Source organism: Salmo trutta, chromosome 25 (assembly GCF_901001165.1).
Source record: "Salmo trutta chromosome 25, fSalTru1.1, whole genome shotgun sequence".
NCBI lineage: Eukaryota > Metazoa > Chordata > Actinopteri > Salmoniformes > Salmonidae > Salmo > Salmo trutta.
In genome coordinates, this window is record NC_042981.1 from 19547052 (window position 1) to 19559914 (window position 12863).

At 44.4% G+C, this 12863-nt stretch overlaps 1 protein-coding gene across 12 annotated transcripts in view; it reads right to left on the reverse strand.

Annotated features, from left to right (window-relative positions):
• The window catches only part of LOC115162131 (ral GTPase-activating protein subunit alpha-1), a 116515-nt gene that overhangs the window by 38755 nt on the left and 64897 nt on the right, over positions 1-12863 (reverse strand). For all 12 annotated transcript variants that reach the window (XR_003869487.1, XM_029713135.1, XM_029713143.1 and 9 more), the window contains one exon: positions 12148-12303. Coding sequence is in view for 11 of the 12 variants with exons in the window: in XM_029713135.1 (XP_029568995.1) it covers positions 12148-12303 (156 nt within the window). In the remaining variant the exon portion in view is untranslated. The remainder of the gene's footprint in view (positions 1-12147; positions 12304-12863) is intronic.

Sequence of the window (12863 nt, forward strand, 5' to 3'; positions counted from 1 at the left end):
CATATAATTTTTGCCATTGTGATCTAAAAAGAAAAACTGATCCTATACGAGAACTACTACTCTGAGACTCTTTGTGAATACACTGTCTAGGACTTCTCCATTCATCCAGGACCATCTTACATTGTCATTGTGTCCTGTGTGGGGCAGGTAGCACGAGTTGGCTGTCTAGGACTACTCCATCCAGGGCCATCCAGCACCATGTCATTAACCTTGAAGAGTGACAGGCGAGAGGTGCCGCCACTGCCACACGCCGCCTCAGACCACAGCACTCATCCATCTTCTCACACTCACTCCATCTTTCTAATGTTCTCTCCATCTTCACATGTTCACTCAATCACTCCGAGGGCCACAGAGAGCCAGGCTGTCACAGACAGTCCCACAAAGGCCACGTCACACTGTCCTGGCCTGGGTCGTGTTCATTAGGTGCAAAACTGAAGAAAACTTTCTCAAAAAAGGAGGGACTACCTGGACTTGTCTAATAAAAAAACCCTCATTTACTTTTCCCGTTGTGTGCCCTAGTGAACATGACCCTTGCCTGTATAGAGAATTCCATTTGGTAAATCGCTCTGCACATGCATACTCAGGCTGACTGGCTCTCGTTCAGGCAAATAAGTGCACTAAGGCTATCCGGAAGGCCAAAGTTAGTTACTTTAGGAGCAGTTCTCTCTCTGTGGGTCTAACCCCAAGAAGTTCTGGAAAACGGTTAAAGACCTGGAGAATAAACTCTCCTACTCACAGCTGCCCTTGTCCCTTAATGTTGATGATGTGGTTGTTACTGACAAGGAGCACATGGCTGAGCTCTTCAACCACCACTTCATTAAGTCAGGATTCCTATTTGACTCAGCCATTCCTCCTTGCCCGTCCAACATTTCCTCATCTCCCACCCCTTCTAATGCGACTATCCCGATGCTTCTCCCTTTTCCCCCCTGTCCCGCTTCAAAGTTTCTCCCTGCAGGCGGTCACTGAGTCCGAGGTGCTAAAGGAGATCCTTAAACGACCCCCAAAAAAACATCTGGTTCAGATGGTTTAGACCCTTTCTTCTTTAAGGTTGCTGCCCCTATCATCGCCAAGCCCATCTCTGACCTTTTTAACCGGTCTCTCCTCTCTGGGGAGGTTCCCATTGCTTGAAAGGCAGCCACAGTGCATATTTTATTTAAAGGGGGAGATCAAACTGATCCTAACTGTTACAGGCCCATTTCTATTTTGCCCTGTTAATCAAAAGTGTTGAAAAACGTATCAATAATCAACGAACTGGCTTTCTTGATGTCTATAGTAATCTCTCGGGTATGCAATCTGGTTTCTGCTCAGGTTATGGATGTGTCACTGCAAACTTAAAGGTCCTAAATGATGTCACCATTCCCCTTGATTCTAAGCAATGTTGTGCTGCTATTCTTTTCAGTTCGCTGCAGCTAGCAACGAACGAGCTGGGCAATGGTGGACTGGACCGTTTTATCTCCATCTCTTCATTCAAAGACTCAATCATGGACACTCTTACTGACAGTTGTTGCTGCTTCTTGTGATGTATTATTGTCTCTACCTTCTTGCCCTTTGTGCTGTTGTCTATGTCCAATAACGTTTGTACCATGTTTTGTGCTGCTACCATGTTGTGCTGCTGCCATGTGTTGCTACCATGCGGTGTTGCTGAATTGTGTTGCTGAATTGTTATGTTGTCGTCTTAGGTTTCTCTTTATGTAGTGTCATGACGTTGGCCTCTGAGTACAGGGAGGACAGTTGACCCCCACCCCCCTTGCACCATCCCCCAACCTACCTTCCCCCACCCAGTCCCTGTGTGAAGGAGTTGTAAAAACTCTAAGAGGAGAATCTCTTGCCACATGGCCCATAGAGAGACACAGGAAATTCTTCCAACTCACAGAATTGGGGAGCCAAGCGACCTTTGTGTTCTGGAGAAAGTATGGAAGATTGGTGAAGAATCCAGCTACGAACTGGTCCGCTTGGTACAATTTTGTGATACTCAGAAGAGACAATATAGCCATATTACCATAAAACTGTTTATATAATAGCCTCAGCGATGAGACTTGCATCCACATGGTTGTATAAAATGTATTAATAACGATAAAGCTATTTGTAATACATTGAGATGCTATGTACTGATGTTAATGTGATAGAATTGTATTTCTGTACCAAGCTTAACCTGTTTGGGATAGGGGGCAGTATTGAGAATTTTGGAAAAAATATGTTCCCATTTTTAACTGCCTCCTACACCAACTCAGAAGCTAGAATATGCATATTATTGTTCAGGTTTGGATAGAAAACACTCTGAATTTTCTAAAACTGTTTGAATGGTGTCTGTGAGTATAACAGAACTCCTATGGCAGGCAAAAACCTGACAAGGTTTCAAGCAGGAAGTACCCTGTCTGACAAGGAGTCGTGCGTCTTGCATCTTTTTATTGAAAAGTAAGGATCTTAGCTGTAATGTGACAATTCCCAGGGCTCCAATAGGCTCTCAGAACCCGCGAAAAACCTGAAGGTTTACGAGGGAGCCTCAGGCTGAAACACATTATCACCTTTTGTAAGTGGCTGCTCAGAGGACCTTTGAATGAGGCGCGTGCACGATTCGCTCCTGAGGAGAAATTTTATTCGGCTGTTTAGGCTCAATGCATATTCCCGGTCAGAATATTATCACTTATCTACGAGATAAATGGCATAAAAATTGGTTTTAAACAGCGGTTGACATGCTTCGAAGTACGGTAATGGAATATTTAGACATTTTTGTCACGCCAATGCGCCATGCGCGACACCGTGATGAAGCATTCTGATAGTGTCTAGAACTCACGAACAAAACGTCGCTGTTTGGATATAACGATGGATTATTTGGGACCAAACCAACATTTGTTATTGAAGTAGAAGTCCTGGCAGTGTATTCTGACGAAGAACAAGCAAGGTAAGAACATTTTTCTTATAGGAAATGTGATTTTGGTGGAGGCTGACCTGGGTGGGTATCTAAATAGCTAGCCCTGTGATGCCGGGCTATGTACTTAGATTATTGCAAAATGTGCTTCATCCGAAAAGCTATTTTAAAATCGGACATATCGAGTGCATAGAGGAGTAATGTATCTATAATTCTTAAAATAATTGTTATGCTTTTTGTGAACGTTTATCGTGAGTAATTTAGCAAACTGTTAGTAAATTCCCCGGAAGTTTGCGGGGGTTATGCTTTTTCTGAACGTCACATGCTAATGTAAAAAGCTGTTTTTTGATATAAATATGAACAGACATGCATGTATTGTATAACACAATGTCCTAGGTGTGTCATCTGATGAAGATCATAAAAGGTTAGTGCTGCATTTAGCTGTGGTTTGGGTTTATGTGACATGATATGCTAGCTTGAAAAATGGGTGTCTGATTATTTCTGGCTGGGCACTCTGCTGACATAATCTAATGTTTTGCTTTCGTTGTAAAGCCTTTTTGAAATCGGACTGTGGGGTTAGATTAACGAGATTCTTGTCTTTAAATAGCTGTAAAATAGTCATATGTTTGAGAAATTGAAGTAATAGTATTTCTAACGATTCAAAAATCGCGCCACTGGATTTCAGTGGCTGTTACGTAGGTGGGACGAGTTCGTCCCACATGCGCCAGAGAGGTTAACTCAGTCATCGGCACGCCCCCAGGGACACAGACAGGACCAGGCGTCATTTGACAAGCCTGTTCTATGGTCACCATAAAACCCACCCTGAATTACATTTCTAAGAGACCAGGCCTCCACTCCATTGCGAGTTGGCCAATAGGTTTGACCATCCAAGTACATCTACTGAAAGTGAACCATACCACGTGGTTAACTTTTAGACTATCGATATCGACGGAATAAGAACAAGTCTTTGATATTAATTAATAGTCTGCAGCTAGAAATTATATCATTGAACGCGAAGACCAAGGAAACATCCATTCTATAACGACATTAATGAATGTCGCTTTGAAAGATCCATTCTAACAGAGAGAGAGAGAGAGAGAGAGAGAGAGAGAGAGAGAACTCTCCAACAGAACGACTCTTCAACAAGGATCCCGACGACACACTGAGCGTAAATATATATTGATTGCAATTGTTCCCAAATGAGTGAGCGTTCATGTGCAATTGATTAGCATGTCAATTGTTAATATTAATGAACTCTGTGTACCTCCTCAGCTGAACATTTTATGACCCATTGTTCTACAAGACACCAGCCATGCCTGTTTTAGACCACTAGGGCACATTACTCTACCAATTCTTTGTGATGATAATTACTGTTTGTATACTTTATGTGAATTACTTAGTTTAGTAAATAAATGATTTTAAGACAATTGATGTATGGATGACTCTTAGTAAAGACTGGGTTCGTGCAGATACAACAATTTACGACGTTTGGAATGAGACTGGACGCGAGGTAAAATACACCATTTAAACCAGAAGATAATCGGCCTATACTATAATATAATATATAATGTTATAATATAGGAAAGTTATATTAGGAAAATAATAACTTTGGATTCTGAATATTTTCCTTGGTGCCCCGATCTCCTAGTTAATTACAATTAAACGATGAATCAGTTTGATCGCGTGATAATAATTACAGGGAGTTAATTGATAAACATGTCTTCAGTTTAATGGTACCCCAAAAACACGACAGTAGTGTCGTCCTTCTTGTCGTGATGTGTGTTTTGTCCTATATTTTTTAATCCCAGCCCCAGTGCCCGCAGGAGGCCTAGTAGGCCGCCATTGTAAATAAGAATTTGTTCTTAACTGACTTGCCTAGTTAAGGTTAAATAAAAAAATAGCACCTCCGTCTCATCCTCCGCTCTCAACCAATAGGAAACTATTATTCTTTCCTCCCAGCCAGTCACAACATCTAATCCTCATCCATTGCCAAGCAGATAGTGGCTAGCTGCTGCTTGAGCCATCTTTCCTTTAATATTTCACATCAGCAGCCCTCATTCATAAATCCTTGGTCCATAAGACCCAGAGGGTGTGTACGTATTCTCAGCCTTCAGTACGCCTGTCACTGTCTGTCACGTGGTGGGCTGAGGGGAGATGGGGAAAACAAACAAATAAATATGCAAGGTGTGTGTGTTTGAGTGTGACTGTGTGTGTGCGCGTGCTTCCCTATGTGTGTGTGCCTGCTGGCCGCTCTCGCTGGCTGAGCTGACACGCTTTAGTGTCTGGTTAACATGGTTTAGTGTCTATCTGCAGATCGCTCTGTTGGATAGCGTCTCCTCCAGCCTCTCCAAATCCAATCAGCTGCTGAGGAGTCATGGTAGGAGTTTAACCAGGGGGACAGCCACGGCCAGATCTAATTTGGCTACATTATGGCCATGTGCAGCGCGGACCACCGGGTGAAGGGGGAGTGGGAGCAATGCTCCAGGTGACGAGTCCCAAATGTCACCCTGTTCTCTATATAGTGCACTACTGAGCTCTAGTCAAAAGGTAGTGCACTATATAGGGAATAGGGTGTAATTTGGGATGAACAAAGGGGTTTGGGGGGGCCACCACCACCCGCACGCACAAACATCACTTTGTTGCTATACATACACACCTAAATCGTAGCAATGAGTTATGAGCAGAGTGGTGAGCGCAGATGCAGAACATGAAGACAGAAAGGCCTTTCGGCGGGCTGGAGGGCTGGATGAGTGATTTCAGACATGAGATAGGAGACGGTTATGTGAAATACAGTGGTTTGATTTTTTTTCTTCATCTTACACTCATATCAAGATGAGAAATCGTCGCCTCACTTTGAATCCTTATGAAACTATGCAGTATTTGTTTTTTTAATGTATTATTTCTTACATTGTTTCCCCAGTGCACATCGCCCACCGCTCCCGAGTATACTACTTGCCAATATCCAGTTTCTTGACAACAAGGTAGATGAAATTCGAGCAAGGGTTGCCTTCCAGAGAGACATCAGAGATCGTAACATTCTCTGTTTCACAGAAACATGGCTCCCTTGGGATATGATATCCCGGGCTTCTCCATGCATCACACCAACGGAGATAAACACCTCTCTGGGAAGAGGAAGGGCGGGGGTGTATGCTTCATGATTAACGACTCATGGTGTAATCATAACAACATACAGGAACTCAAGTCCTTCTGCTCACCCGACCTAGAGTTCCTCACAATCAAATGCTGGCCATATTACCTTCCAAGAGAATTCTCGTCAGTTATCGTCAAAGCTGTGTACATTCCTCCTCAAGCAGACACCAAGCGGGCCCTAAAGGAACTTCACTGGACTCTATGTAAACTGGAAACCATATATCCTGAGGCTGCATTTATTGTAGCTGGGGATTTTAACAAAGCAAATTTGAGAACAAGGCTACCTAAATTCTATCAGCAATTTGATTGCACAGCGCGAGGGTAATACACTCGACCACTGCTACTCTAACTTCCACGATGCATACAAAGCCCTCCCCTGCCCTCCATTCGGCAAATCCGACCACGACGCCATCTTGCTCCTACCATCTTATAGGCAGAAACTCAAACAGGATGCACCAGTGACTGGTCTGACCAATCGGAATCCACGTTTCAAGATTGTTTTGATCACGCGGACTGGGATATGTTCCAGTCAGCCTCAGGGAATAACATCGACCTATACGCTGATTCAGTGTGTGAATTTATAAGGAAGTGCATTGGAGATGTACCCACTGTGACTATTAAAACCTACCCTAACCAGAAACCGTGGATGGATGGCGGCATTCGCACAAAACTGAAAGCGCAAACCACCACATTTAACCATGGAAAGAGGACTGGCAATATGGCCAAATATTAACAGTGTAGTTATTCCCTCTGCAAGGCAATCAAACCAGTGAAATTCCGGTACAGGGACAAAGTGGAGTCACAATTCAACGGCTCAGACACAGGGTCTACAGCAAATCACGCTACAAAAAGGAAATCAGCCACGCCACGGACACTGACGTCACGCTTCCAGACAAACTAAACACCTGCTTTGCCCGCTTTAAGGATAATACAGTGCGACCGTCGCGGCCCGCTAACAAGAACTGCGCCCCCCTCTCCTTCTCCGTGGCCGACGTGAGTAAAACATTTAAACGTCGCAAGGCTGCTGACCCAGACAACATCCCTAGCTGCGTCCTCAGAGCATGCTCAGACCAGCTGGCTGGTGTGTTTACAGACATATTCAATCGTTCCCTATCCCAGTCTGCTGTCCCCACATGCTTCAAGATGGCCACCATTGTTCCTGTACCCAAGAAGGCATAGATAACTGAACTAAATTACTATCGCCCCGTAGCACTCACTTCTGTCATAGTCAAGGATCATATCACCTCACCGGCCACCCTAGACCCAGTTCAGTTTGCATACCGCCTAATAGGTCCACAGACGATGCAATCGCCATCACACTGCACAATCCCATCTGGACAAGAGGAATACCTATGTAAGAACGCTGTTCATTGACTACAGCTCAGCATTCAACACCATAGTACCCTTCAAGCTAATCATCAAGCTGGAGGCCCTGGGCCTCAACCCCGCCCTGTGCAATTGGGTCCTGGACTTTGACGGGCCGCCCCCAGGTGGTGAAGGTAGGAAACAACATTTCCACCTCACTGACACTCAACACTGGGGCCCCACAAGGGTGCGTGCTCAGCCCCCTTCTGTACTCCTTGTTCACCCACGACTGCGTGGCCATGCACGCCTACAACTCAATCATCAAGTTTGCAGATGACACAACAGTAGTGGGCTTAATTCCCAACAACGACGAGACAGCCTACAGGGAGGTGGTCCTGGCGTCCCTCACAACGCCAGGACAGCGGAGTCAATCACCACCTTCCGTAGACACCTGAAACCCCACCTCTTTAAGGAATACCTGGGATAGGATATAGTAATCCTTCTAACCCCCCCTCCAAAAAAAAGATATAGATGTACTATTGTAAAGTGGTTGTTCCACTGGATATCATAAGGTGAATGCACCAATTTGTAAGTCGCTCTGGATAAGAGCGTCTGCTAAATGACGTAAATGTAAATGAGGTGAGGGCACTTGGAGTGTGGTGCCAGGAAAACAACCTCTTTCTCAAAAAGTTAACAAAACACAAGAGATGATAGTGGACTTCAGGAAACAGCAGAGCACCCTCCTATCCACATTAAAGGGACAGCAGTGGAGAAAGTGGAACGTTTTAAGTTCCTCTGCGTACACATCAAGGACAAACTGATATGGTCCACCCACGCAAACAGTGTGGTGAAGAAGGCGCAACAGTGCCTCTTCAACCTCGGGAGAATGAAGAAATTTGACTTGTTACCCAAAACCCTGACTAACTGTTACAGATGCACAATTAAGAACATCCTGTCAGGCTGTATAAACGCCTGGTACGGCAATTGCACCACCCTCAACTGCAAGGCTCTCCAGAAGGTGGTGCAGTCTGCACAACGCATCACCGGGGGCAAACTACCCGCCCTCCAAGACACCTATAGCACCCGATGTCACAGGAAAGCTGCTTCTACACCTGCATTGCTTGCTGTTTGGGGTTTTAGGCTGGGTTTCTGTACAGCACTTTGTGACATCTGCTGATGTAAAAAGGGCTTTATAAATACATTTGATTGATCTTTTTTGTTTTCAATCAAAGACAACAACCACTCGAGCCACTGCCTGTTCAGACCACTACCATCCAGAAGGCGAGGTCAGTACAGGTGCATCAAAGCTGGGGCCGAGGGACTGAAGAACAGCTTCTATCTCAAGGCCACCAGACTGCTAACCAGCAATCACTAACTCAGAGAGGCTGCTGCCTACATGGAGACCCAATCACTGGCCACTTTAACAAATGGATCACGAGTCCCTTTAAACAATGCCACTTTAAATAAATGTTTACATACCCTACATTACTCATATCATACGTATATACTGTATTTTATACCATCTATTGCACCTTGCCTATGCCGCTCGGCCGTCGCTCATCCATATATTTATATGTACATATTCTCATTTACCCCTTTTTGATTTGTGTGTATTAGGTAGTTGTTGGGGGAACTGTTAGATTACTTGTTAGATATTACTGCACTGTCGGAACTAGAATCACAAGCATTTCGCTACACTCACATTAACATCCGCTAACCATGTGTATGTGACCAATAAAATGTGATGTCTTAGAGGTCATCTGATGGATTGGATGCCTGTTAGTTCACATTATCAGCAGTGTGAGTGAGTAAAGACAAGCAAGCTATCAGTGGCGTTTCAACTCTTGTTATTAAACCCCTCAAATCAGACTGCGATAAAAGACACCCCTCCTCTCTCTAACCTCCTCACCCAAGCCACTGCAGAACAAGGGGAAGAAAATTAAAACTCACAGCTAATGATCCGTCTGCTTATTACTGGTCATTAGACACCACAATGTTTCTCTGGTACATTTACATTTTTATCATTTAGCAGGTGCTCTTATTCAGAGCGACTTACAGTTAATGCATTCATCTTAAGATAGCTAGGTGGGTCAATAGAGATCCTGGTTGAGACAACTACATATCACATTACCCTCCTCTACTACACTAACGTTACTACGAAATGACTACTGCAGCCATTGGCCTACTAAGAAACTGTGTGCACAACCAGCCACTTCAATATTCCCCTCCTGTCTGCCTGCGTTCATTAATGAGTATATTATTAGTATTAGCAGCACCTTAGCATCCGGTCAAGGCTGTGTGTGTGTGTGTGTGTGTGTGTGTGTATCGCCCCTATTGAAGACGTATGCCAGGGGAAGTGAGGGGACAGCTCTAATGATACTTCATTGTTCATTCTGCATCGCCGCGGCGATCTATAGCTACAGGCCCTCTGTATCATCGGCCACCCCGGCCTCACAGCCAAACTCATTACAGCTAATGCCCTCTGTTCCCTAATTACATTTCTGCCTGCTGAAAAATAATAGCAAGACAGACGGATATTTGTAGAAGAGGAGAAAAACAAGGGAGAGGTGATGTCTATTTTAGGTTAAGAGTGAGAGAGAAGTAGGGTGAAAGAGCGAGATGCTTGCATGTTCCAAAGGGAATGAGAGAGAGAGAGAGAGAGATGCTAGCATGTTCCAAAGGGAATGAGAGAGAGAGAGAGAGAGAGAGAGAGATGCTAGCATGTTCCAAAGGGAATGAGAGAGAGAGAGAGAGAGAGAGAGAGAGAGAGAGATGCTAGCATGTTCCAAAGGGAATGAGAGATAGATGCTAGCATGTTCCAAAGGGAATGAGAGAGAGAGAGAGAGAGAGATGCTAGCATGTTCCAAAGGGAATGAGAGATGCTAGCATGTTCCAAAGGGAATGAGAGAGAGATGCTAGCATGTTCCAAAGGGAATGAGAGAGAGAGAGATGCTAGCATGTTCCAAAGGGAATGAGAGAGAGAGAGATGCTAGCATGTTCCAAAGGGAATGAGAGAGAGAGAGAGATGCTAGCATGTTCCAAAGGGAATGAGAGAGAGAGAGAGATGCTAGCATGTTCCAAAGGGAATGAGAGAGAGAGAGAGAGAGAGAGATGCTAGCATGTTCCAAAGGGAATGAGAGAGAGATGCTAGCATGTTCCAAAGGGAATGAGAGAGAGATGCTAGCATGTTCCAAAGGGAATGAGAGAGAGATGCTAGCATGTTCCAAAGGGAATGAGAGAGAGATGCTAGCATGTTCCAAAGGGAATGAGAGAGAGATGCTAGCATGTTCCAAAGGGAAAAAGTACAGAGGCAGAATGAGGTGAGAGATAAAGAAGAGATAGAAGGAGAAAGGGCTTCATGAGAGAGAGGAATAAAGGGAACCATTTAAGGTGAGAATATATTTTCTCCCTCATTGCCACTGTAGCTGGAAGGAGATGGAAGTTCCTCTCGTCTTCTGTAGCAACCCATTGCCCCTGTAGCTGGAGGGAGATTGAAGCTCCTCTCGTCTACATTAGCAAAACATGGCATGTTTCTCTGTGGGGCTCAAGTCCACACAAAAACAGCTCTCTGCAGGTAGAAATGTGACCCATCTGAGAGAGCTCGACATATAATGGTTAAGTAGTGGACTGGACAGAAAGGTCAGTGTGTTTTTGTTCCGCATTGTATGAGTTGGGGGATACAGAGAATCACTACAGAGTGGTGTGAGAGTGGTGTGAGAGAGACAGAGAGACAGAGAGAGAGACGGAGAGAGAGACGGAGAGAGAGACAGAGAGAGAGACAGAGAGAGAGACAGAGAGAGAGACAGAGAGAGAGACAGAGAGAGAGACAGAGACAGAGACAGAGAGAGAGAGAGAGAGAGAGAGACATTGGGTCTCTCTCTCTGCAGGGGAGCAGTGAGAGCATCTAAAAAGGCAACACAGAATAACCCACCCCCTGCTGACTGGATGAAAGGGAGTGAGAGGGACATAGACAGACATGGCTGCGGTCCAAACACTTAAAAGACACACCCTATCCGCTCACCCCTCAAATTAAGTGGACACTTCTGATGACGTATCATGACGTCTGACAAGTATACACTTGCAGGGCAAGGGGCGAAGGAAGGAATGATTTTTAAATGGACCGCCCTTGGCCAATCGTTCATCCCGCGATGATTGTTTTCAGCCTGAGGTAGCTTGTGGGTGCTTTATATGCGCTACAGTCAATTATGAGAATTATGTCTACTAATATTAAATATATCATTCTTAATATACGCCTAATGTACGATAGCTAGCAAATTAATTTGCTAACTAATGTTAGCCTGCCTAGCTGGAACTTCTGGAGGAGAAAAATGTTTGTCTACAATTTCCAAAATATAACCAAACAAAAACATATTTACGAGACGTGTTTGTGCCGTCATGTGCATTAGTAGCACAATTTCTAACTTATTTGTTACTTACACTTGTATGACTTCTCCATTGATGTTGTTTTTAAGTTTTTGTGGACTTTTCTTAACGGATGTACAATCGTCGCGAATTGAATTTTGGGGAGTTTCAGGCCCCGGAGTGAACATAATTATACACTCGCAAAGCTGACTAAAAACGAGGGCTGAGGGCCTTATGTTGCAAACTTCCCTTGCTTGGCTAATCTTTGGACCACCCTCCAAGATGATGAAGGGATTCCCCCAATGGCATAAGGCGAGGGTAAGTGGACGAGGGTGAGTCTTAAGTGTTTGGACCGCAGCCCTAGTGTGTTTATCTCAATAAAAGTTCATAACAGGGTTGCAGTCAGACATGATCTTTTTCACATAGACACCAACTACCATTCATAGAACACCATAACAGACCTTTTTGTTGAGTGAGTCGTCTGAGTCGGGGGGCATCCGCGTGGAGACGTGGAACATGACCTCAACGGTGGAGGTAGCGAAGTAAGGCGTGGTCAGACCAGTGCTCTTGTTCCTCTGAAGACCTCCCATAAAGCCACAGTGACTGGTCAAGTTCACCTGGAATACAGATCATCAAACTTCCATAAGATACACTAAAGCAAGAAGTGGGCCATCAAAGTATTTTCAGTGTTCTAAGTCAGGCACAGAAAAATATAACTCAATAGTAATATAACTCGACAATATAACTCGACAAAACGAATGAATATTGAAAAAAAACAGGTAACCACGTTAAGAAAACCTGCTCTTTCCATGACAGACTGACCAGGTGAATCCAGGTGAAAGCTATGATCCCTTATTGATGTCACCTGTTAAATCCACTTCAAATCAGTGTAGATGAAGGGGAGGAGACAGGTGAAAGATGGATTGTGTACATGTGCCATTCAGAGGGTGAATGGGCAAGACAAAAATATTTAAGTGCCTTTGAACAGGTATTACAGTGGTTGCTCAACTAAAAGTTTTGAGATTATGCTGCGGGACTTAGAAGTAATTTGCGGTTTAGTACGGTACCCTGCGTCACTGCTTCATTGCTCCAGAACAGCACTGATTATGCTTACTGGAAAATACTCTTTCAAAATTAATGGAAGAGGCAAGTGGAAGGGGGAAAAGACAGCACTGCT